Here is a 26,125-nt window from a genome sequence, read left to right as displayed (position 1 = left end):
TTATAGCCCCATAAGTGACACCTAGCTTGGTTTGTAATAACACAAGGCTATGAAGTCTTGTCCACTGTGACACAAGACGTTGACAATGCCGAATGGCCGGACAAGCTCCTTATGCCATCACATAAAATGTGTGCCAAGTATAACTGTTTCTAAGCTACTTTTCCTTTAGGTATTTATTATCCTAGTCATTTTCAACTGGTTGTTCTCTTTACTACTGCAGCGGCCTGTATACGAGGTGCCTCAGATAAGATGGATCTTAATTTAAAAAACCTAAGAGTTCTTCCGAGCTGAAAGGAAGTGCATGTTGTTAGAAACTATGTAAAGCACTTAAAGCCCTTCAAACACTGCCCTCCCCAAACCCTGCGATACCAACATCACTCCATATTACACATCAGTGCCCTTTCCTACCTACCTCACTGCCCTGAATCATACGCAAACTTGAACATTGCCTCTACAAATTCATTGTGGAGAATTCAAGCGCTGTGTACCAGCGAAGGTGAACAAACTTGCTGAACTTTCTGCCCTGTTGTAACTAGCATCACAAGCCATACAAGCAAACTACTACTTGCCTGGTTGACCCCGGATCTATTAGAAGATCAGCAAATGATGTTAGTAAAACAAGCTCGTTCCCTCCTCAGTGACAATAGCAAAGTTATCAAATAAAGTGCTTCCTTTCTGTATAAAACTAAATGGAGCATAAACATCGCAATTTCTGCATCTTGCACAGGCAAAAAAGGAAACTACCGCAACAACTGAACATCAACCAAATGGAGCAACACCACTAACGGAACATCAAGTGCTTAGCCCGATGTGGGCGGCATCACTTGGTTTCAAGACAGAAAAGTGATTGTTGCCATAAAGGCAGGTCGTGTCAGCTCTCATTTCCCGCACCAAAATCTCAAGCTATTAACAGCTGTCTGCTCCTGTCAGTCGGCAGCTGCTTCTGTGTAATGATTCATGGTCATCTGGTATTTTGTAAAGAAAAATAAACAAAACCAGCCGTCACTCGGTCAACGACAGTAGGTGCCGACCGAGAACACGAACTAAAGTTGTCTTCGTCGATTTTCCAGCCGAGTGCTCTTTGCAAGTTGACCTTCGCAGGCCCATAGCATTCACTTCCTTCAAACAGATTTTTCCGCGCACTTAAGGCATCCGCAAAGTACCTTGATTTTAGACGATACGCAAAAGAACAGGAACGAGCCCTAGAATCAACTGTTTTCTTGCAGGCCGCCATGTTCACGCTATACCACTGCCAGCGCACCCTCATGGCAAAAGAAGTTGCCCTACAGCAAATTTATTTGCAAAACTGAGACCGCTTCTAATTTTCCTTCGTGTTGTTAAGTTTTCAACACAGTACATTACCAAAATAAAATTGTTTGTGCACTGCGTTTTTTTTTTTTAGACACATGTTCACGCTTTACCGCTGACAGCACACCTTCGCGGCAACAAGAGACTGAACAGCAAACTTAATTGAAAAACTGAGAACACTTCTTGTTTTGCTTGGTGCTGTTGAGTTTCATATGCAGTTTCTTAGCAAAATAAAACAATCCTTATTTTATTCACCGCATTTTTACAGGAAAACGTTAGCCTATGGTCCCTTGTCGTGCGAATAAATGCTTCCAGGGCGGAGCCACCGCAACCCTGCTGCTAATTGGTTGATCCCGCGGTCGGCGTCTTGCAGTGCCGTCATTTCGACGTCACGCTCTCAAGCTTGAGAGTGATTTAGAGAGCGGTACAGAATATGGCCCCAGGAATGCAAAGATAACAACTGCAGCCCCGAGCTGAGGTTTACATGGCTGTGCACAAACAGTACTACTCGTTTGCTTGGCATGAAACGCAAGGTGGGGTCTCGATATCGTAATTATTATCTACTCTTGCTCATGCATTTCCGTTTTACTCGCTTACACACTATTATAAGTGCCGTTCATACTATCGCCTGCTTGGGAAACGCTTCACATAGGACCGGCGCTTCCGGCCAATTATACCTGCTTCCTCCGATGTCACCAATACTTTATTTTAAATTGCTTGACCTAAAAAAGCATGTTCGAATATTACTTGCATTATTAATGAAAACAACCACATTTGATGTCCACAGTCGAAGCCGACGGCTGTTGCCGGCTACCTTCAGCACATGCTCTGCAGGCCAAGTCCCATCAGCACTTCTCCCTTAATGTACACGCGTCCTGCGATGTAGGCAGTCGTCGCTCTGAAGTCACTGTAGCCAAAACTATGCTCGACGGCTATTTGCATGCGCTAAAACTTGTGAATTCGCTCTCCGCAACTTCTGAAATCGCACAGACACAAATCCTGCGGACTCGCTAGGCCTCGTCACAAAAGGTGCTGGTGGTCCGCCGTCCACCGAAATTTAAGAATCTGGCAAAAGTTCACTACCGCTGATTGCTATTAAAGTTAGAAGATGTGAAATGCAGCCACTTGTTTTGCTTTTTTTGATGTGGGTAAGGTGCACACAAACGAAGATTTTTAGGTCTTTTTGCTCGTGTTGCTTGCCTCGCCATTTGGCTCTATGCCCAAGCACTGACTGAAAGCACGTCTTCACTGGTGCACGCATGTCGCATATGTCACTATGGCTATAGCATGAGGTCTAATAGGGTTTAAAATTTTTAAGTTAATAGAACGTCATCCCAACTAGCCCTACCACACTCTTCTGCTTCCCACTAAGCTCACTCTTCACACTACTATGATAAAGAGTCATTGGTCGTGCTGGCGTCGTTGGTCTAGCGTGATGGACCGGTGCATGAAGGACCGGTGCATCAGCAACGGCATCTGCATATCGACCAGCCGACCGACCGTCAATCAACTCGAATTGTCCTAGTGTGCAAGAACCCTACCTGTACCTCAGAAAAACTACGTTACTGTTATTGCTTTAAGGTAACAGTCACTCATATATGACGGACGACTGCTACTTCGATCGCCCGCGAAAGTACAGGGGACAAGAGATCTCGCTGCGTGCACTGTAGCAACGATAGCAGACGACGTTGCTCTGTGTATGCCCTTGTGACGTCACAAAAGCGTTCAATATTGTAGTCGCTGCTGGCAGGCGGAGTTTCCTGGTCTCAATTTCGATCAGATTGTTTTAAAAATACAGTGCGTCCTCGGCATCAAAATTTGGGAAATTGAATCACAGGCCCTTGTATTAGTTGCTGAAGTACAAAACTGCAACATGAAGAATGACCATGTCATGACCCCTTTAAGTGCAGTTCGATGTGCAAAACCAGTAAAAGACAACCGTTCGACCTTATTGAGCATTCCATTTGGTGTCATGTTGGTTTCAGTAACAACTCATAATTCCACTCGCAAATATATATGGATTCACAACTTCCTAACGATGACCCAATTGAAACTTGAGGACCTCATCTGGTGTACAAGTGTGTAGACCACAGCTGAATTTCCAGTTTCCAATATCTCGCACTTCACTTATAATCTAGGAATTTATTGCACTCTTCAACGTCAAATTGAAATTACGTACAATGGGCCACATGGGCCCACTGTAAAGCTTACCTTGCTGGACCGCCACTGGGAGCTATTTAAGAATTTTGATTTTTTCGATTAATAGCAATCTGCCCACGGCTGTTGAGGGAGCTATTTGTCTTGTTTATTTTCAGAATGGGACTCTAGCTTATTAAATAAGTACGCGGTTCCCAACCAGACAGTATAACTGCCAAAGAATTAAAGACCAACTGGAGCTTCCAAAACAAAATTAAAACGAACAGGAATCTGGAGTTTGAAAATATTCTAACTTAACCACTCACGTCTCTCCTTAATCAAAAGCTTGAACCAGCCAAGTGAGATTCCTGAATTGTCCAAAATAACTTCATGCAAAAACGATTGCGATAGCGTCCCCTCACAGCATGCTTAAGATGTAGAGAATGTCTTGTTGCAGATGCTACTGCACTCTCTCGCAAACAAAGTGCTTTAGTTCAATGCAAAACTCAAGGTGGATATCGCACCCCAGTAAGACCATTTTCTGCCTACTGCAAGCAGCTGAGGCTGAATTTCAAAAGCATACTTTTCAAAGAAATGCCTATGAGTTGGCAGTAGAAATTCCACTAGAAAGCTACCATTTCCGTCTTCGCTGTTTGGATCACAAATAAGAAATGATGGCCAGTTTTCTGCATCACTATATCAGGATGGAAAAAAAGCTCACGCAAAAAACAAAACAAAGCAGCTGCGAAAGCTTGCTAAACTTAACACATTACCTTTTACTTGTCTCTATCATTTTGTGCCACATATTTTTGTGGGCACTAAACAGAAGATAGCATAACGTGACTAAATCTGATGTGGCAAAGCAGCTGCAGAAGCTTGCCCAACTTTTTATGCAAAACATATAATGGCTTGCCTTGTTGTGGTGCACTGCACATCTGTGTGAAATCAATAGTGATTCAACACTGTTCTTTGTTTTTAGCACCTCTAACCTATGCAGAAATGACCGCAGAGGATGGCCACAAGCGGAAGAACAAGTTAATATACAACATTGCAATCAAACAAGTCAGCAATCTTATGGATCGTGTTTGGTATAATTAGGCACAACACCGCTCATATCATAGCCTAATATAATGACACTAAAATATTAGTTACTGTTACAGCCTGCGCCACTTCAAACCTTAAGAGCGAGCAAATAGCTTGTCAATAGCTCAACGGCGACAATTTGATATAAAGCACAAGATGTTAGGTTTATTACAGCTAATCCTGAAGTGGGCCTCAGAAAATAAGACAAACAACCAGCAGTGCGGTGTTCACCCTGCCCATGCTCTGCCTGATCTGCCCGAGTGGTCACGCATGTTTGCGAGTGCTGTGCTCGGCGTCCAAGGCCCCAAGTTAGGCATGCTGTGCCAGCGGTTCTCATTTGTATACCTAACTTATTCTATTCTAACAGCATGACCTGTACTGAACCTGTACGATGTAAAACACCTTCACTTTTTAAGGCGAACGGTGAAAGTTGCATAGCTGAAAGGAACGGCAAAGTGAAAACGCAGCAACTCCAGCTGTGCCTACTTATAACAGTATAGAACTGAATCTCGGATAGAATGAATGTCCCAGGAAGCGGTGCTCGGTTTAAGTGATGCAGGCACCAGAAGCCCGTGTGCAGGAATGCACTGCACGGCTGCGGTCTTTGCCACGAACGTATGTCATTGGTGAAAATTTTTTACGCACAACATGACATGATAGGCAGTACACAAATGTAACACGAAACAGGAAAACATCCACTACAGAAGCTCACACCTCCCTGTGTCGACTCTCCCATTTATGGTGTCTTTGAATGGTCGCTTTGGAGTGCTCTAGAGCACTCTGATGGGAGTAATCTCATTTGGCTGGTCGATACTGGGCACTTATTTTGTGTTCAGCTGGTTCTTTCAGTAAGCCGGCCTCCTGTACAAAACGCTCTCACACGCTTTAAAAAAAATTCCAGGGGTGCACTTAGGTCTGCTCAGCTGCTGTAATGTGAAAGCATTTCTTTTACTGCTGCCGATTATGTTGCTGCAAGTTCATTCTTTATGCCTTTGCCATCTCTAAGTTGTGTTTTCGCTCTAACTTTGGTTTTACGTCATTCAAAGATGTGGGCTCTGTTGCTAGATCGTCTAGTAAGCACAATTAAGTTGGTTCATTATTCAAGTAATTCAATAATTAAGTAATTCGCCAATTTGATTAAATTAGCAATGAATGTGTATATCAATTCACTAATTGACGTTAATGTTATTATTTATACAAATAATTAATTATTTTGGTGGTATAATTGAGAGAAATCGATGTCATTTGTTTATAAAGTCTGAAATGAACACACAAATTCAATTAAATTACCCATTTGTGAAATGATTGACTAAATCAACGAATTAATTACTTTGGCAACTTATTAATTTTGCCAATTAAGTAATTATTTAATTAACTACTCCTATATTTAATTGCCCCTACAATGGATGATCGGCAGTTTGTGCAGACACACTCTGCCAACAAGCACCGATGACAGGTCCTGTACACTCCACACATGAGACAAGAAATGCTTTTGAAATAAAAAGAAAAAGGCAGTGCAACCTGGCGCCCTGGGTCGCGTGGCTACTTCTCATCAATCTCAGTGTGGTCGCCCAGTTTCGAAGCGGCTATGTGACAGTGTTTCGATGCTCTGCTGAAGTTCCACACTAGCTTCAATCCAACAAAGTTCATCAGTATGTTGAGTCTCGGAATATTTCTCCTTGGTGTGTGGCAGCAGCGATCAACGCGGTAATGTCGATGACTGCTCCAGTGGCGTTTGCAGTTACAGAAAAGGCTTAGCATGAGGTGCCTTGTATACAGTGTATTTGCACCAGCATTCTGTTTTGGAAAATTGTAAACGGCAGAAAACTGTCTGCGGCCGCATTAGCGGTAACGCCGTATTTACACTGCATCTCCCAATAATACGTTTCAACAACCTGAGAACAGTTGTTGTGAGAAAAGCGAAATTACCATTGAGCTGCTCCTCGGCCGCAATAAAAAAACACGCAGCCTGCCGCATGCCACGGCACGCAGTTAAGTTTGTTTGTGGCAACGGCAGCAACGCCAGTGGGTTGCACGCGAGGGACGAACGCAATGATGAACGAACAGCGGTTACCGAAAACTGGAAGCCAAGGAAATCACCATATCAGGGTTTATAAACACAGAGCTTGAGAAAACACCCAGCCGACGTAGGAAAATAAAACAAAAATAGCCAATATTGGCATGTATAAGTTAGACGGAGGCGAATTCTTAGGCATATACGTTCGCAGAAGGCTCGGCACCCTCATTGTCTTCTACTATACCTACGCAGCAGACACCAAGGGCAGGAAAACGTAACAGAGGACTGTCAAGGATCAGACAGAAGGATGAGCTTGTGAAGTTTGCTGAAATATATATATATATATATATATATATATATACTGGTTTGGATTTTGGAGGTTTAACGTCCCAAAGCGACTCGGGCTATGAAGGAAGCCATAGTGAAGGGCTCCAGAAATTTCGACCGCCTGGGGTTCTTTTACGTGCACCGACATCGCACAGTACATGGGCCTCTAGAATTTTGCCTCCATCAAAATTCAATCGCCGCAGCTGGGATCGAACCAGCGTGTTTCAGGGCAGCAGCCGAGTGCCATAACCACTCAGCCACCAAGGCGGCCGCTTTTCGTTCTGTTTTAGTGTAATCATCCAATGCTTCCTCAAGAACATTCTCGTCCAATAACATATTGTGAGCCACTCTTCACAGACCTTCATGGCAGTGATGATTACCTTTGTGAAGATAACTGCTCCATGGGTAGTCTTTCTCAAGAAGTATTATGTAACCCTAACCTCATGGAAAATGACAACGCAGTCTACACATCCTTTAAGGGGGGATGCAGCTTTGAAATAAAAAAAAATGGCGAAAAAAATTGATTTTTTAGGTACAGTAAAACCTCGCTTACCCGGATCTCGATAACTAGGAAATTCGGTTAACTCGGACACGCACCGCGGTCACGGCAAAAATGTGTGTTGTTCAATGGTGTTAAACGCTTGTTAACTTGGCAGCATTTAGCCGCTTATCAGTTAACCCGGACAACCCCAGCGACAGCTATCGCAAAGCCCATACTCGGAAGCCCAGACATTCAAACACCCCTAACCGGCTACAAAGCCAGCGCAGCCGAGGAGAGCCGCACAAACTGGAACTAGACGAGAAATGGCCGCAGGACGCGAGAGATGCGATGATGATAGTGAGAGAGCGATCAGTGGGCAGGTGGCGCTAGCCACAACCCAGCGCACTGGTCGAGCATCCAGCAACCACTAAAAGCTGCAAAGGATGACGGGACGGCTTGCAGGCCTTACTTTTGTCACTGGGACTACGCGCATGCTGCCCATGCTACGCCTATGCTGCAGCTGTGTTCTTTTCTGTTGCTAGTGCGTGAAAAGCTGTGTTGTGTGCGGACTCGTGCCCGTCGTGTTCGACTGCTGGTGCGTGCTGTCACTGCCGCCACATCTACAGCAACGCTGCAGCTCCTTTCTTTGTGCTGAGAGTGTGACAAGCCGCATTGCGTGTGGGCTGGTGCGTGCTGTCACTGGTGTCACGCTTTGCTGTGATGGTGGCCGCCAACCCAGCGAAGCGGCAACAGCAGCTGGCCAATAATTTAGAAACGAAGGTGAAAATATTAAAGGAGGCCGGTGAAGGCGTTTCTCGGCAAGAGATAATGAAAAGAATGGGATCAAAAGGAGCACACTGAGTGACTACGTGAAGAACAAAGAACAAATTCTCGAAGCATTTGACAGTGGCAAGTTCAATGGAACAAGAAAAAGGCTCAGGACACCAGTGCACCCGGTGTTAGAAAATGCATTGCTACGATGTATCGCAGATATGCGCAGCGGGCAACTTCCTCTGAGCGGGCCGCTGATCTGTCAGCAGGCTGTGAGATACGCAGCAAAAATGAACATTGACTCTTTCAGGGCGTCCGAAGGATGGTTCGCAAGCTTCAAAGAAAGACATGGATTGGTCTTCAGGAACATGTGTAGTGAGAAGGCAGCGGTAGATGAACGCTGCATCACTGATTGGAAATCGACCGAGCTTTCCCGATACCTGGCTCATTAAGAACATGCCAATGTCTTCACCGCCGATAAACGGCGCTTTTTTTCAAGGCCTTGCTGAACAAAACGATCACGTTCAAGGGTGGCCCGTGCGTTGGAGGCAAGAGGAGCAAAGAAAGGGTAACTGTGCTCCTCGCCACAAATAAGTTGGGCACGGAGAGTCTACCATGTACACTTCTTGTGATAGGCAAAGCAAATCACCCTAGGTGCTTTAAGAACGTTCGCCGTCTGCCTGTAGAGTACAGAACACAGAAAGGCATGGATGACCATGGATATTTTTCAAACTTGGCTGCAGCAGTCCGACCACCGCTTCTCCGCCAAAAACCGCAAGGTTTTGTTTGTCGTGGATAACTGCAGCGCACACACCAATGTGACAGGACTGGAATGCATCGAGCTTGCATTCCTGCCACCAAGCACGACAGCTGCTCTACAGCCACTGGACCAGGGCATTATCCAGCACGTAAAGACCGTGCTGTAAAGACCAAGTACAGACGGCATATGATGGAAAGGATGCTGCTCTGCAAGGAGGCAGAGTGAGAATATGACATAAACCTCCTCAGCGCGGTCCACATCTTATACCACATGTCTGGAGCAACGTGTCGGTGGAGGTCATTGCGAAGTCCTTCAGGCACAGCAGGTTTGTCAGCCCTGATGACTAATGTAGATGTGCCTCCCGAGGACGCTGAAAGGATGGGTGACGAAGTGACGGATGACAGGAGCTTGGAGTTTGTCCTGCCTGCTGATGTCCAGCTTGCCAACTACACTGCTATTGACGATGGTATTGCTGTTGCTGGCCAGCTGACTGACGACGATATATCGGAAGTGCTCGACGTGGAGGAAAATGAGTGTTCCGATGATGACAATTGAGATCAGCCGCCGTGACGTCGCACTGTGCAGGAGGCCACCGAGGCTCTCGCCGTTCTGAAGGAATTCTGCATACTTGAATTCCATGACAGTGGGCGTGCGAACCATCACCTGATGGGGTTGAAAAAGATCGTTCTAGTGCAGATTCCGGTGACAAAGCAAATGAAAATAATGCAGTTTTTCAAGGAATACAGGTCCGTTCATGCTGGGGCCGTATTCTCTACCGCTCTCTAAATTGTTCTCAATTTTGAGAGCGTGACATCAAATAACGACACCGCAATATGCCGAGAGCGGAATCAGCCAACTAGCAGCAAGGTTGTGGTGGCTATCAGCAGGGCTTCACCCCGGAACAATATATTCGCGCAACAAGGGACCGTAGGCTGTTTTCCTACAAAGACGCAATGAATAAGGCGAGTAATGTTTCATTTTGCAAGAAAACTGCATTTCAAACCCAACAGAACCAAGCAAAACAAGCAGTGTTTTCAGTTTTGCAATTAAGTTTGCTGTTCAGCCACTTCTGTTGCCGCGAAGGTGCGCTGTCAGCGGAAAAGCGTGAACACGTCAGTTTAAAAATAAACAGAATCTCAATGAATAAAACAAATAATGTTTTATTTTGGTAATAAATTGTGTTGAAAACTCAAAACCACGAAAGAAAATTAGAAGCATTCTCAGTTTTGCAATAAAATTTGCTGTTGAATAACTTCTTTCGCCATGAGGGCGTGCTGGAAGTGGTGTAGCGTGAACATGGCGGTCCGCAAGAAAACAGCTGATTCCACGACTAGTTCCCGTTTTTTTGCGTGTCGTCTAAAATCAAGGTACTTTGTGGATGACTTAAGTGCGCAGAAAAATCTGTTTGAAGGCAGTGAATGCTACGGGCCTGCCGAGATCAACTTACAAGGAGCGCTCGGCTCGAAAACCGATGAAGACAACTGCGTTCTCGGTCGGCACCTACTATGGATGACCAAGTGATGACTCGCTGTGTTTATTTCTCTTTAGAAAATACCAGAAAACCGTAAACCATCACATAGAAGCGACTGCCGACAGACTGGAGCAGACAGGTGCCGCTGCTGATAGCTTGCAATCTCGGTGCGGGAAATGAGAGCCAACACGACCTGCCTCTGTGGCAACAATCACTCTTCTGCCTCTTAACCAAGTGATGCGGCCCACATCGGGCTAAGCACTTCATGTTCTGTTGGTGTTTTTGTTTGCTCCGTTCAGTTGATATTCAATTGTTACGTTTTTTTTTCCTGTGCAAGATGCAGAAATTGCGATGTTTATGCTCCACTTAGTTTGTTTAGAGAGAAAGGAAGCACTTGATTTGATAACTTTGCTATTGTCACCAAGGAGGGAACGAGCTTTTTCCATTAACGTCATTGGCCAATCTTATAAGGGATCCGGGGTCAACCAGGCAAGAAGGTGCTTGTATGGCTTGTGTAGAGGCTAATTGCAACAGGGCAGAAAGTTGAGCAAGTTTGTTCCCATTCACTGGTACACAGCGCTTGAATTCTCCACAATGAATTTGTAGAGGCAATGTACAAGTTTGCATATGATCCAGGGCAGTGAGGTAGGTAGGACAGGGCAGTAATGTGTTATTGTATTTTCCGCAGCAGGCAGAGGGATGTTGGCATTGCTGGGTTTGGCGAGGACAGTGTTTGAAGGGCTTTAAATACTTTACATAGCTTCTAACAACATGCACTTCCTTTCAGCTGAGAAGAATTATTAGGTTTTCTTTAAAATTACGGTCCATCTTATCTGAGGCACCCTGTATACAGGCCGCTCCAGTAGGAAAGAGAAAAACCAGTTGAAAATGACTACAAAAAGTGCTCGCACAGCGCTCCAGGGGTCCAGACCGCGTCGTTGTGTATGCTAGCCGCCTGCTTTCACCTGCCGAGCGAAATTACTCGATTACCGAATGGGAGTGCCTCGCCCTGGTTTGGGCTGTAGCTAAATTCCGGCCATACTTGTTCAGGTGTGCTTTTTCTGTTGTCAGGGACCACCACGCCCTTTGCTGGCTGTCTTCACTGAAAGACACCTCCGGGCGTCTTGGCCGCTGGGCGCTACGCCTTCAGGAGTATTCGTACACTGTTGTGTACAAGTCTGGACGTCTTCATCAAGATGCTGACTGCCTGTCTTGGTACCCTGTCGAGCCACCTGATCCCAGTGACACTGACGATATCCCTTCCCTGCTTGGCATTTCTGATCTACACAACATCGCCGAGGAATAGCGCAAGGACCCATATTTGCAAACCATCATCAAGGGCCTCAGATCTGGAAGCTCGAAGCGCTCCCTGCAGCTCTTCGATACCAAAAATGGCATCCTCTATCGCCGCAACTTCCGTCCTGACGGGCCCTCCCACCTTCTAGTCATTCCCCAGCAGCTGCGCTCTTCTATAATCGCAGAACTCCATGACCTGCCTGCAGCTGGACACCTTGGTGTGGCAAGAACCTACGACCGGATACGCCGCCGCTTCTTTTGGCCTGGCTTATACCGTACAGTCCAATGCTACGTCACCACTTGCGACCTCTGTCAACGCAGGAAGAAACCTTCGGCACCACCTCCTGGTCTTCTGCACCCTCTAGACGTGCCCGTGGAGCCGTTCCACAGTGTAGGGCTCGACCTGCTTGGACCATTCCCGACCTCGGAATCCGGAAATAGGTGGGTCGCAGTAGCCACCGACTATGCCACTCGGTACGCTACCACCCGTGCATTGCCTACGAGCTGCGCGACCGATGTCACCGACTTCCTTTCGCACAATCTTATTCTGCAACATGGTGCCCCTCGTCAATTACTCACGGACCACGGACGCTATTTCATGACTCGAGTTGTTGACTCATGTCCTGCGCTCATGTTCAACCAAGCACAAGATTGCTACAACATACTACCCGCAGACAAACGGGCTAACCAAGCGTTTGAACCGGACATTAACAGACATGTTGTCTATGTACGTCTTCCCCGACCACAAAGACTGGGATCTCGCCTTGCCCTCTGTGACGTTCGCTTACAACACCTCCCGGCATGACACAACTGGTTACTCTCCATTCTATCTCTTATATGGGAGACACGCCGTCCTGCCTTTGGACACTTGTTCCATCTGTTGACCGTCCCGTCACCGCCTACGCCCGTGACGCCATTGTTCAAGCTGCAGATGCTCACCAAATCGCCCGTAGTCAGCTCCAAGCGTCCCAGCAAGCAGAGAAGTCTCTGTATGACAATCGCCATCGCCACGTCACCTACGAACCGGGTCCGCTCGTTCTTCTGTGGTCTCCTTCCCGCCGCGTCGGTCTCTCTGAGAAACTTTTGTCCCCCTACCATGGCCCTTATCGTGTGGTGCGTCAGGTCACCGACATCACGTATGAAGTTCCTCCTCATATGCCTGCATCCTCATCAAGTAGACCACCCACCGATATTGTTCACGTCATGCGCCTCAAGCCCTACCACGTCGCTTCACGACCACCGGCCTAGCGCCGAGACGGCGCTCGTGCCGCCGGGAGTCATGTTACGACTAAGTGGCAGCGGAAGACGAAGTGGCCGCTCGCATGAAAGGACAAACGAAGAAGAGGAGGTTAATGCAGCTTCCTGTTCGTGCTCCCTGCCAGGAACTCTTTATTCTAGTCCCCAACACTTGTAAATAAATAGTATTTCTGTAAATAAATAGTATTACTGTAAATGTAAATAGTATTTCCCCGTAACAATATTAAATACTTAGAGGAAAATAAGCTTGAAAACAGTTACACTTGTCACACATATTACGTGATAGCATAAAGCTTGTCTGACCATTTGGCACTGTCACTGTCTCGTGTCATCATGGACAAGACTTCATAGCCTTGTGTTATCGCATACCAAGCTAGGTGTCAGTTATGGGGCAATAACAGGTTGCTGAAAATTCCCATAATGAAATTCCCATAATAAATTCCATTCCCATGTTCTTAGAGCTGTAGAGCATTCCCAGTAACGGTGTTGCATGTTTTGCTATTGTCAAATAAACTCTACCTGCACACCATCTCCTCAATGATGTGTCTGCGATGTTTACACATCGTTGTCTATCAGTGAAGATTTTCTAGTCATTCAGCAGTCATTGTAGCCACTGCACCTTACAATATTTATTACGCATTGTTGTACAGCAGTCTCCTTGCAGTAGGTACAGATTTTAGCACAGAGTGAAACCCCTAGGCACACACCATCAAGTTAAAAGCTTAGCTTTGGTATTTAGACACTTACATGTGCCAAAATGTTTTCTAGTCCAGAAAATGCATTGTGTAGACTGTACCATGCAGTATTTATTGTACAGGTAGCCTCTGTATGAAAGAAAACAGGCACTTTGAACTCAATTTTTCAAAAATGTTTTTCTTAACTGCACATCAAGGTAAAGTATGCTTGTGTGTACACTGCCTTTTCTGCAATAGGAACACTCGTGTCAAATACTGTGCCTAAAAAAAATAAATGCACTTACTGAATGTATAATGCAATAAAAAAAAGCTTTGGTGGTGCTTTTTGATTCCAACAAGCATCACAAATATTTCCTTCCTTACTCCAGCACTCCACTTTTGGTTTATGCATGTTCGTCACACGGGTAATGACCACAGGCACTCCACCAAGCTGGAGTGATAGCATGGAAGGGGCAGGTGGGCTGACATAAGCATTGACAAAAGAGAGTGCACAATGTTGCTTTTCACATAACGGCCGAGCTGTTTCAACACCTTTTCCGCCTTCAGGAAGAACTGTGCAACACGCTGCTGAGTGACTGAGAGGTATACTGGCAAACACACTGTCAATGAAGTGGCAGCCAATGGGGGCACTTGTTTGTCACTGCAGGCTTCTGGTTGCACATAGGTTGGCCAAAGGCACAACTACATCACACACTTGCAGATGTGTGTTGTGTATTGACATGAGGCAATGACAGTGGTAACAGGAATAGTGACTGATATGACTCTCCATGCCAGCATTGTGAGTCATTGCTAGACGCTAGTTACCATCACAACTGTCGCTGCAGCATCCCAAAGTACGTACACCTGCCTCTGGAGACGGGTCGTCCTACAGAGGCTTAAAATATAGTAGCGCATTGCTCTTCCCAGGAGGTAGGTGAGGAGGGATCCTGCCTCTACGAGGTAGCCACCATTTACAGGTGGTCCGTTGTTATCTGGGTCAGTAGCAGTGTCGCCTGCACCCTCCACTGACATGGGCGCATCCAAACAGAGGCTGTGAAGTGCAGCCCGTGCATTGATGATGCGCACAATCCACCCTCACTGGCAGGGCTCTTCAGCACACTGACGCAGCGCTAAACCACAAACTGCTTGAAAGCATGTGGCATGTTGCACAGGCCTTCTGCTGAGTTGGGTCTGTGATGGCACGTCACTGGCGCAGGCATCACAAAAAACATTTAAAAAATGACGCAGTTAAGCATGTCCTTTCTCAGTTAACTCAACACCATTACAGGAAGCTCTACTATAAAATATAAAACCGTGCTAAGTAGCCCACAGCTGGACAATGCATGATTGAGGTGTATAAGTGAGTACTGCTGCTGTAAGTTCAGACCTTTACCAACATACTGATATAAATGATGCACAATGATTGCCAGCACAACACAAGGGCCATCAGGTGCATTTTGCATTGGTTTCTTAGACAGGAAATACCATGTATTTCAGCAATGCTGAAAGGGTGACAATACACTGTATCATACTGTAACGTGATTGCATATAGGTTTAACTAGCCAGACTGATTCTTGTAGCTTCAGCAGATCGGGGTAAATGCATAGTGCTGGAGCTCAATATATGCGACGGAGGTGGCCCGAAGGTTGGCACAGTTTTTTTTACGTTACCCAGAAAAAACTCACCGTCGTCCAGCAGGCCTTCCTCCGCCTTGGAGTGCCGCCAGACGAACGCGTCGTGGAAGGATCACGGTCAGCGCATGTCCACGGCCAGAATACACATGTTCACATCACAGATCTGCGAAAAAACACGCACAGCACGAACTTACTCCCATTGCCGAGGGCCACACTTGTAGCCAAACTCATGCGGTAAAAAACAGTGGCCCAGGTCTACTCACTATCATGTTCGCAGCGTAGAACACCTTGCGGCTTGTTCATAGCACTGCCTCGCGGCTCCCTGATGGCGACGAGTGTGCAATCGACACACCCGACGACGCCGGGGATGCTGCTGCGGCGAAAGGTTAAGCGAAGGAAGCCGTCCTTCGCCGCCGCCTTCTCTTCGGGCCTCCCCGGAAAGCGAACACACCCCTTCTGCGACCCAACGTTGACAATGGTCCCCGCCACATGCCGCAAACACTTGCTCCCAGTCGGTTGGGCTACGCCGATGTTTGCTTCATTTCCTACGGTGGCGAAGAAGCGCAGCGTGCACAGCACCTGCCGCTCCATTGGCAGCGCACTCACCCACACATCTCCCAGTTCAACAGCGAGTTCGTCGCACAGCCACTCGGCAGTCTCCTTCCTGAGTCAAAGCGTCGAAATAACTCGTCCCGCGCGTCAAAGTCGTCTTCATGCACCCTCCTACACAGTTGCTCACGGGACCACCCGCGTATTAGACACTGTAAACAGTCGGCATTTTCGCTTACAAAGATTATGAGCAGTTTAGATGCTACCTTTTTCGCTCTCACTTTTAAGCCCGCTTAATTAGGTGCACAACGTCATCACTTCAGCTGTGTTCACTACGTAAATAGCAGCCGCCGGTGACGCAAAAATCGTCGGCCAAGGCCGACCGATAGGAGCGGGGCAATATAGCGGCATTATGACCGTTTTAGTCTTGTTTTAATAATGAGAGCGGTACAGAATACGGCCCCTGCATACATTTTTTTCTCGTTTTCATGGTACACTCAATAATCCAGAATCCGGTTAACTCTGACATTTTTCCCAGTCCCGTGAGATCCAGGTTAACGAGGTTTTACTGTAATTGTATCCGCTTGCATGCTTCCTTTTTTATGCTGTCCCAAAGTTTCATTGTAGAAATCGATCAGGAAGTACTCTTGTTTCGTGATCCGCGGTGGCAATGCATTGAGGGGAAATGCTTAAAAATTTTTCTCAGTTTTGGTTTTCTGACTAGATGCTCACCCTGTGAAGCAGATTTTCTCACCACTATTTTATCTATTTTGACCCTGTTTGTTTTGTTGCATTCCTAGGGCCATAATGTAGGTCAAGGTATGCTTTGCTGTTCAAATTTGTGAATTCAAAACTTTTTGTATGTATGTAATTTTGTTTTCAGTTCAGATATGTCAGGTCAGGTCAAGTCAGGTCCTGACCTGTTTATTGATATATTTGAGCTAAGAACAAAATTACATACAAAAAATTTTGAATCTCAAAAACTTTTCTGGACATTAAACACTGAAATTTTGTGACAGTAGTCACACTATTCCTGATATGCTGAAAAAGTTTATGTAAATATATCAAGAAATAAACGAACTTTTGCAGAAAGCCATGTCCCCCTTCGACTGTCTGAAAAGTTAATAGCAGAATAAGCAAAAGGCTCCTTTTAAAATGCAGTTGCACTACAAAAAAAAAACGGTTGCAAGACTAACAATAAAAAAATGTGCCTGCTACTAGCACCAAACATGTTAAACATTTCACTTAACAGAGAAGTGTGACCAGATAGCATTTAAGTTACTGATAACTCAAGGAGTACCGTGAAGTGCTATATTGTACTAAGTACATTCCTTTGGCCAGCACATCTTTTACGCCTTAGAGCAGCAAAACCCAAGAGAGCAGGTGCTGGCACACAGGTATGTATCAGTGCAAGTGTTGAATTCTCAAGCTTCTCTGTAAAACAAGCACACTGCATGCTAGTGTTTGCATAGCTATGTCACTCTACAATAAAAGATGGCTATGTAAGGCGGGGGTTTATTGAAAAGAGCTGGGAGGACGGGCGCAGCGGCGAGAACAATCCAAGGGCAACCAGGTCGGGCACAGACACTCATGGCAATAGCAATACAGCTGACGCGCAGGACCATCTTCTTCGTTGTAACGAGTCATCTACTTTGTCGTCATCTTCTACACAATCACCCCCGGGGAGAAGAGGAGCCATCCTGGCGATTTATGGTGACTGTAAGATGGAGGGGTTGTAGTAAGGCTTGAGACGCTGGATGTGAACTGTCTCGTGGCCGCGGCGGCAGAGATCACGAGACGGCATGAGGTGTTTGACGACGTAATTGACAGGAGATGTGCACTCCAGGACACGATAGAGGCCGTGATACTTGGCAAGAAATTTCGAGGACAGTCCAGGGGTACTTGACGGTATCCAAAGCCACACAAGCGTACCAGGAGAGAAGTGCGATGTGGTGTGAGCGTTGTCGTGGCGGAATTTCTGGTGATACTGGGTGTCAGTCGTGAGTGACCGGGCGATTTGGTGACAATCTTCTGCGTGCTGCGCGGCTTCGGAAGCAGGGTGTATTCGGAGGCGTCAGGGTGGTACGCAAGAATGATGTCAATTGTAGCAGATGGATGACGGCCGTAAAAAAGAAAGGGAGAGAAGCCAGTAGTGGACTGCTGGGCAGTGTTGTAGGCAGAAGTCACATAAGAAAGGACGAGATCCCAATTCGAGTGGTTGGATGCGACATTCATAGACAGCATGTCCCCGAGGGTGCGGTTAAATCGCTCGGTGAGGCCGTTGGTCTGCTGATGATAGGTGGAGGTGGTTTGATGTATTATGTCGCACTGGCAGAGCAGGGCTGTGACGACATCGGACAAAAAGACGACTCCGCGGTCGCTAAGCAGTTCACGAGGTGCACCGTGACGGAGGACGAAACGTGGCAAAAGGAGGCAACGTCTGTCGCTGTGGCAGACGCAAGGGCGGCGGTTCCGGCATACCTCGTGAGACGATCAACTGCAACGATAGCCCAATGGTTGCCGGCCGCAGTGTACGGAAGCGGGTCGTAGAAATCAATGCCAATACGGTCGAAAGGGCGTGGTGAGCAAGGGAGCAGCTGCAACTCTCCAGCAGAGCGATGAGGAGATGCCTTGCGACGTTGACAGGCGAGACAGGAGCGTACGTATTTAAGTACGAAGGTGTACAGGGTCGTCCACTCTAAGTACTCTAAGTGATACAGATGTGGCAGCTGCAGCGAGGCAAAATTTTCAGCTCTTCCACGCGATGTCGTGATGTGGCTGTTTGCGAAGTGCGGGATTTCGCTGCACGTGATGTTAGAACGAGAGCAGTGGGACAGCAGCAGCGATCACGACGGCAGTGCTAGTGAGGACGATGGCACAAGTGTGGACGACTAGTCCAGTGATTAATACATTTTCGCTTTGGAATGTGCCCATGGGCGGCTCCTGTGCGAGGCAGCTGATGGCGGCTGACGGTAAGCGGAGGCAGCAGGATAGTGCTATCGCACTCTATTATTAAAGGCCAAGTGTAGATGACCTCCAAGTTTGTTTTTTTTTCCAAAAATGTGGTAAGGAGGGGGTCGACTTATATTCGAGTCGACTTAGAATCATGTAAATACAATATTTGCCATTAGAACCGCTGCCCATTGACAAGAAAATCTCCATGGTAGCCCGTTTTCACAGATGGTACCAGACAGTTACTCAAAAGTTAACAATATATTTTCTACTCAAACACATAGTTCTAACTTCCAGCATGTACATCCATCTTCAGCAAAAAAAAAAAAAAATGATGGAGATGCCTCGACCTATTTGCGAATGAATGTTCTGGTGGGCTTACATGCTTGGATACATTAGCTTTTTCAGAGTGTGTTTACTATTTGTGTCTTTGTCAGATATAACACTTAGTGTCACGTTATTTTGCAAGACTAATGTTACTGTTTTATTAGCTTGTAGAATGTGCATGCCATTAGGTGTGATTATTTAACAAAGCACAGCATCTCCCAACAATCTGTGAAACGCAATGCAAAGTCAACACAGCAGCTTAACTGTGTATGTCCTTTCTAAGGATCGTGTCTACCCAAGTAACAATGAGCAACAAGCCTAGCACAAAGTCTGATGCAACCCAAGCTCTGTGCTCAATGAACAATGTGTCCCAAAGTATGGTAAGACTGATCACCGGTGATGACAAGTAGATAATTTTTGGACAATACAAGCCCACTGTCCATCTGTTTTGAAAGGTGCTGCCACAGGGACTCAGTAAATTTGAGCTTAAACTCAAGTGCACTTTCCAGCAAGCAAACATGCTTCACAGGAGGCTTCTTTTGTATCAGTTTCCTCCAACATAAGCAGCGGGCTTTGCTTTTACTTTTTTTTTTCTGTCACGCCCTTTCGCTATTATTTTATTGTTACCACGACACAGTGGACCATGTGCCCTGCCCTTTGCACTTGCACGTTTAAGCTTTCCGCCCTAACTGAAGTCCCTCTAACTGGTTGTTGCCAGTAGTAACGTCTCCTCGAAGGACACTGTTCTGAGAACAGCCCGTCAAGCTATACACAAATACAAGAACACAGGAGTGACCTACACCTCACCCTAATATTAAATACATCACAAACTCCCATATTTTCCCACTTTGGCCACTGCTACCAAATTTTAAATTAGCTCTTCTCCAGTCACACTTTCTGAAGCATTATCACGGCCCCACAATACTTTTTATGCCTTGGTAGTAGTCCACAGATGTAAATAATTTTTACATTTCTTCTAATGTAGGCATGCCGCAGGGTACTGCTTTTAAGTTTTACATTTCATAATCTACGATAACGGCCTTGTACAGACATCTTACTATACGATAAGGTGGTATGTGGTTTGTCGGGTTTAACGTTCAGAAGCGATATAGGGGCTATGAGGGACACTGCAGCAGCAGGATTCGGATTAATTTAGACCACCTGGTGTTCTTTAATGTGCACCAACATTGTGCAGCAAATGGCAGTTTTTTCATTTCGCCTCCATTGAAATGCGGCCGCCTCGGCCAATATTCAATTCCACGAATATGGGATGAGCAGCCGAACGCCAATGCCACTGAGCTACCTTGACAGCCAGTATACATTTTGTTAAGGTTTAGATTTAGGTTAATGGGGTTTAACTTTCCCAAAGCAACTCAGGCTATGAGGGACACCGTAGTGAAGGGCTCCGGATAATTTCGACCACCCGAGGATCTGAGGAACGTGCACTGACATCGCACAGCACACGGGCCCGTAGCATTTCGCTTCCGTCGAAATGTGACCACTGTGGCCGGGATTGAACCCGCGTCTTTCGGGTCAGTAGCCAAGCACCATAACCATTGAGCCACAATGGCAGTCATTTTGTTGAGGCCATTTGGGTCTCATCAAGAAGACTAGTATGGGCTCAAATAGCTTGCTTGCCATGAATGTCTCCATTTCTGGCCTCACACCTTTAAAATCCACACTATGTGGTCTCAATGTAAATTGCTTGTACATCTGTTATTTCTTTTTCATAAAGGAGTAGGGATACCAAATTTCAGTTGTGTTTTCTTTCATTGGACTGATGTGCAGGGCTTCAGCAAATATGGACAGCCGCATGGATGGCGCCAGCAGGCAATAAATAATTTATAGTTGAATCCTTTTTCTCTCATACTGTTTCAGTTTCAACAGCCAAATGGTGGCTGTGACATAAAAGATTAGTGAAGTCATGAGCTGTACAAAATTTGCAGTACTATCACTGCTTTCTTCAATTTAATTCACCCGAATTCCTATGCAAGCCTGCTCAAGAGCTGGAATGACAAAAAATAAACAAGGAGTGATTATATTAGTTTTTACAGGCCTAATGTGACCTCAGCTCATATTTCAAGTAACGGCCACCATTCGGCTGTTGAAATCTAAAGCAAAACATCATAACAAAAAAATTGAATTATGCTTTATTCAGATGGCGCAAGTGAATTCCACATCATGATTCATGCGTACTGATGTATTGGGCACCATTCCAAAGAAAAAAACATGCATCCAAAAATTTGCTCTCTTCTCCTTTAATTAGCCTACATCCTCCTCTCCTCAACACTTTTTACTCACGTAATTTGCACACTTTTTTTTCCTTAAATTAAGCCTTCACAAAGAGGGTGCGGAAATTACATGGACATTTCGTGAGCACGTCCTAAAAAAACTCTACACGGGTATAATACGCTACGCATATGGTATATTGCCACGTACAAATCGACCCCACAACTCGCACCCATCGCTGGCCAAAAAAAATTTACACTCCAAATAAGTCGACGCATACCCTCCCACCCTCCACCCCCCACCCCAACCCAGACCCACATTGTGTAGATCCCCGTGTGATGGCATGACGGCGCGTGCGCAGCTCAAAGCAATAAACACAGAACAAAACAATTGGAAAGCCAGCAGTCAGAGGCAAATAAGATACAAGACGATAAAACGGCGCCCTAGCATGCAGCCCGGCTGAGTAGCAGCAAGCAGAAACAGCACACAGTCCGGTACTTTCAGATTCTGACGCGATGCACGCCCTCGAAGTTACCGGAATTAAGCTTGCCCTCATAGCCATACATACGGGAAAGCGACCGCAGGCGTGAGCAAGCAGAGTAAGCGGCACGCAACTGACTTTTTATTTACCGGAACCAATTTACAAACGAATTACCAACTTTTTTGATGCCACTCACTCATCTTTCGCAGCCGCATGCGGCAACGCAGCTGCACTGATCTTACCAAGCCTGGCTGCGTGCACCCGCCTGCATGCTGGTGTGCTTGTGCAGCAGGGGGCACAAAATATGCGAGTAAAAGTTCTTTTTATAAATCCGGGTAATAAATTAATGGTGCTCAAATTATGCAAGGGTGTAAATTACGTGAGTAAATACATTAAATGGCTCTGAGAGTTAAATATATTTTCAGTCCAACAAATGGCAAATGGCTGAATAAATGGCCCGCCACCAGACAATCTACAAGCCAGTTTTGGACCACAGTTGCCCAACGTGCCACTTCTGATGCGCGGGTTCCGTACCTGGCCCAAGAATTTTAGCAGGCTAGAAATGCCAGAGACTTTCTCTGGTGGCAGACACTGGATCTTTGGAGACTGTAGGACAATGAAAGGCAGCTCACATGCCGAATTTGTTTATCGCCACCTACTCCAACCTTCACCTTTGCAGGTGGGTTATTCCATGCGAAACGTCCCAGGCCCCAAAAGCGACCATCACCGATTTTGTTTAAAAAAATTCAGTTAACTGCCAATTATGTGAATACCGTTTTCTTCTGAAGTATTTTCGCGGAATTTTTTTTTTCTCACGCAAGTGCCTTTCGAAGTTTTTGCGAAGACGCGAAAGTTGCTTGCAGGTAAATATTTTTAAATCAGGTATGAAAGCAGATTACATAACAGATTCTATTTTATATTATCGCGTATGCATCTTCCTTTGATGCAACGTCATCTCGAGGGCCTTCATGCTTAATTTAGGTCTCAATCTAAGTAAAGCATCACTTTTTGCCAACTTTGAAACTGATTTTCTTAAAAAATACTCTTTAAAGAAAGTTCAAAATACTTTTGGCAGCAACTCGACCACCAAGTGAACAGTGAAAAAATTTATTGTGACTGAAACATGAATGACATTTATAATAAAAAATTCTGAAAATGCACAATTTTTTGCTTCTTTATTGCACCGAAAAAAAGCAGCAAAGTCTTATATGGGGGCAATAATGACGTTGCATCAAAGAACGATGCATACGCGATAATATAAAATAGAATGTTATTTAAAGTGCTTTCACACCTTATTTTAAAATATTTACCTGCAAGCAACTTTCGCGTGTTCGCGAAAACTTCTAAAGGCGCTTACGTGAGAAAAAAATTTCTTCTCGCGAAAATACTTCAGAAAAATGGTATTCACATAATTGACAATTACCTGAATTTTTTTCAACAAAATCGGTGATGGTCGCTTTTGGAGCCTCGGACATTTCGCCCAGGTGGCAATAAGTGCATTAAACATGCACGCGGACTGTCACCGTGCTACATTCACCAACATGGCAGCCAAGGTCATCGGGCTAGGCGTGAAGCTCATGGATTAACACCTGGTCCACGGCCAATGATCTGCTGCCTGAATCCACCTTTAGCAGCTTTCATTCTTAGTAGTGTCAGCCATAATTCAACGAAAATAAAATGCAGAAATGTGGACGTACTGAGATTTCGATGCATATTACAAAATGCAATGTTGTCCAGTTGAACCAGTATCCCTCCACTATCACATGCTTCATAATGCAGGTGCAGATTCAGGACATAAGACACTGTTTTTCGTTTCTTTCCATTCAGTCATTAGCAAAATAATTTTAATTTTGCCTATGCCATAAGCAGCACTAAAGTTTCTGGGGCTATGCTACTTTGCATCTCACTTCATGCCTAACATTCATATAAGGTGCAACAACAACGGTTAAATGCTTATAACAAGGGTTAAATGCATCACAAATTTTCACTTCATAAAATCGAACTTTCAAGCTTTCAAGTTGAAAAAAATAATGCATACATGTTGAGCAGGGCCGAGAGGCATATTTGGTGATGCAGGCATCAACTCTGTAGAGTCATCATCGTCAGATGAGTACTGCAATGTAAAGCACAAGGTGGGACACAATATAACATATCCCGGCATTTTACACCTTCCGTGCCAGGGCAGCAGTTGAAGAAGCTGCGCAGTTCTTCTACTGGCCCTAACCTTTTCTTATAGAGACATCAAACTCAAGCTTTAGCTCAGGACAACAAACATTTCTACACTACACATCTGGAAGAAACAATGAGAGCAGAGGTCAGTAAACCAAACATCAAAGCTACACTTCATTTGCCGTGAAATGCTGTGCATATTTAGTAATGTCATTTAGGATTGGGATATTCAGTCAACCTTCCAGATACTGCAGCTGGGAGCCCTGCAAAGCTCTATGCTTTCAATCAACACAAAGGCTTGAATGGCACCAGCTGAGGGATGACAAGGGTCACTTTACATAGCAGTGATAGGCCCATACGCCTATGCAGAGGGGGTGCCACTGTAAGTCTTCTAGCAGCTGGTTTCAGAATCAACTACAGGAAAGCCACTGCTGCTGACTGACATTTTCTCCTGGAATGACGGGGCTGTATGGGCGGTTCTCTGAACATGAGCATGCAAAGCAAAATATTTCCCGAGTGAAAAACACCCATAAACTAAAGATATAAATTACAATAAACTCGTAATGGCTGCCACCACTGCACAGTCCCATCCTGTGCAGCAGCGACTACAAATATGAGTTTATCCTTACACACATCTTTTTTTTATGGCCCAGCACTTTCTTTTTTGCCATTGCACTTTATTTTTGCCACAACCTTTACCATTACTACGTACTCATCATGGCTAAATGTGCGAGAAGGCTATTCACGTAATAAAAGCATTAAAACAAACTGAAGTCGGCCTGTGATACTAGACCACCAAATTCCAATCATAAAGGGACTACTTTCACTGAAAATAAAGCTTTTACAAGCTAGAAAAGACCAAAAACAAAAGTGTTGCCACCACTGGCTGTTCTCACAAGCAAACACATCAAACTCTGCAGCCAGGCAGCACCACCATCCATAATTCAGGCAGAGATCACAAAGTCCCTTTCAATCTTGGCATCACGAGTTTGAATCAAGTGGCCAGAAAATTTTTATATCCAATTTTCTCAGCAAAAAGTGCATTTCTTACTGCTGAAGCATCAATGTTGCCAGAAAAAGCCACAGAATGGGTTTTTACTGAGAAAAAAAAAATGAATGAAGCTGTCCTCAGTGTCTCTTAAAACAACAGTACATTCACATATATGAAAAAAAGAAAAAATGAAAAAGAAATGGTTTAATGGGGGTTAACGTCCGAAAGCAACTCAGGCTCTGAGGAATGCCATAGTGGAGGGCTCCGGATAATTTCAACCACCTGGGATTCTTCAACGTGCACCGACATCGCACAGTACATGGGCCCGTAGCATATCGCTTCCACTGAAATGTGACTGCCGCGGCTGGATTGAGCCCGCATCTTTTCGGTCAGCAGCCAAGCACCATAATCACTGAGCCACCGTGGCGGCTCAAAAAAAAAAAAAAGAGAAAAGCTGGTCAGTCAAATGAGACAAAACAAGCAATGCCTTTGGAATTTGTGCACGTAAAGTCTAATGAAAACACCTATTGTGTTTTCATTAAAACCACTAAAACATGGGATGTTTTTGCTATGCAGGCCTATGAAAGTAAATGTCACTGCATTTAAGAATCCAGAGAAACAGAAATGATGGAAGGTAGCTGCTCCCACAAAATAATATAATGTAAAACATAATTATATACATGCATAAAAATAAAAGCAGCTGTAGTGCCAGGGAAACTTCTTGAGCTTTCCCAAGACAGTCACAACAGCTGCTTAAGCGCTAAGCACAGCACCTGCAAAGTGGTGATCGTAGTCACTTCTGTCGCTGCCATTTGGTACCAATTGGCACGCCTTTTGAATTTGTTCCCATGTATAAAGTTTGTCTCTTATTTTAACCTTTACTACATATCAACGAAATCTTCACATCACTCGCTCTTCCCGTCGTAGCACTTTTTCATTTATGCCTTCGTAATTCAACCATTTCTTGTACACAACCATACTAATTCTTATGAAGGTTCTCTTCAATTTCAGTAATAACTCATCAAGCATTTCATTTCCTTGTAGTCATAGTCTCAGAACAACCAATCCAACTTATACTAGCGTCTCCTTACTGACAAGATGATTTCCATCTCAACCTCAATGCTACATTTATCACAAAGTGCCTGGACCATAACAGCTGTTTTCAAGTCAAGTCTGAGACTGCAGCCACCTTGGGAAGACGGAAAGCAAAAA

The 26,125-nt window shown here is 45.2% G+C and overlaps 1 protein-coding gene across 3 annotated transcripts in view; it reads right to left on the bottom strand.

Moving 5' to 3' along the window:
- The window catches only part of LOC144113569 (chromobox protein homolog 1-like), a 36,279-nt gene that overhangs the window by 5,609 nt on the left and 4,545 nt on the right, over window positions 1–26,125 (bottom strand). For 2 of the 3 annotated variants that reach the window (XM_077646713.1, XM_077646712.1), the window contains exon 4: window positions 23,792–23,866. The exons of the other annotated variant lie outside the window; for it this stretch is intronic. In XM_077646713.1, coding sequence (XP_077502839.1) covers window positions 23,792–23,866 — 75 coding nt within the window. The remainder of the gene's footprint in view (window positions 1–23,791; window positions 23,867–26,125) is intronic. 3 annotated transcript variants of the gene reach the window in all.

Source organism: Amblyomma americanum, chromosome 1 (assembly GCF_052857255.1).
Source record: "Amblyomma americanum isolate KBUSLIRL-KWMA chromosome 1, ASM5285725v1, whole genome shotgun sequence".
NCBI classification, from domain to species: domain Eukaryota; kingdom Metazoa; phylum Arthropoda; class Arachnida; order Ixodida; family Ixodidae; genus Amblyomma; species Amblyomma americanum.
The sequence above is the reverse complement of the archived record's forward strand: the minus strand, read 5'-3'. Positions and strand labels throughout refer to the sequence as shown.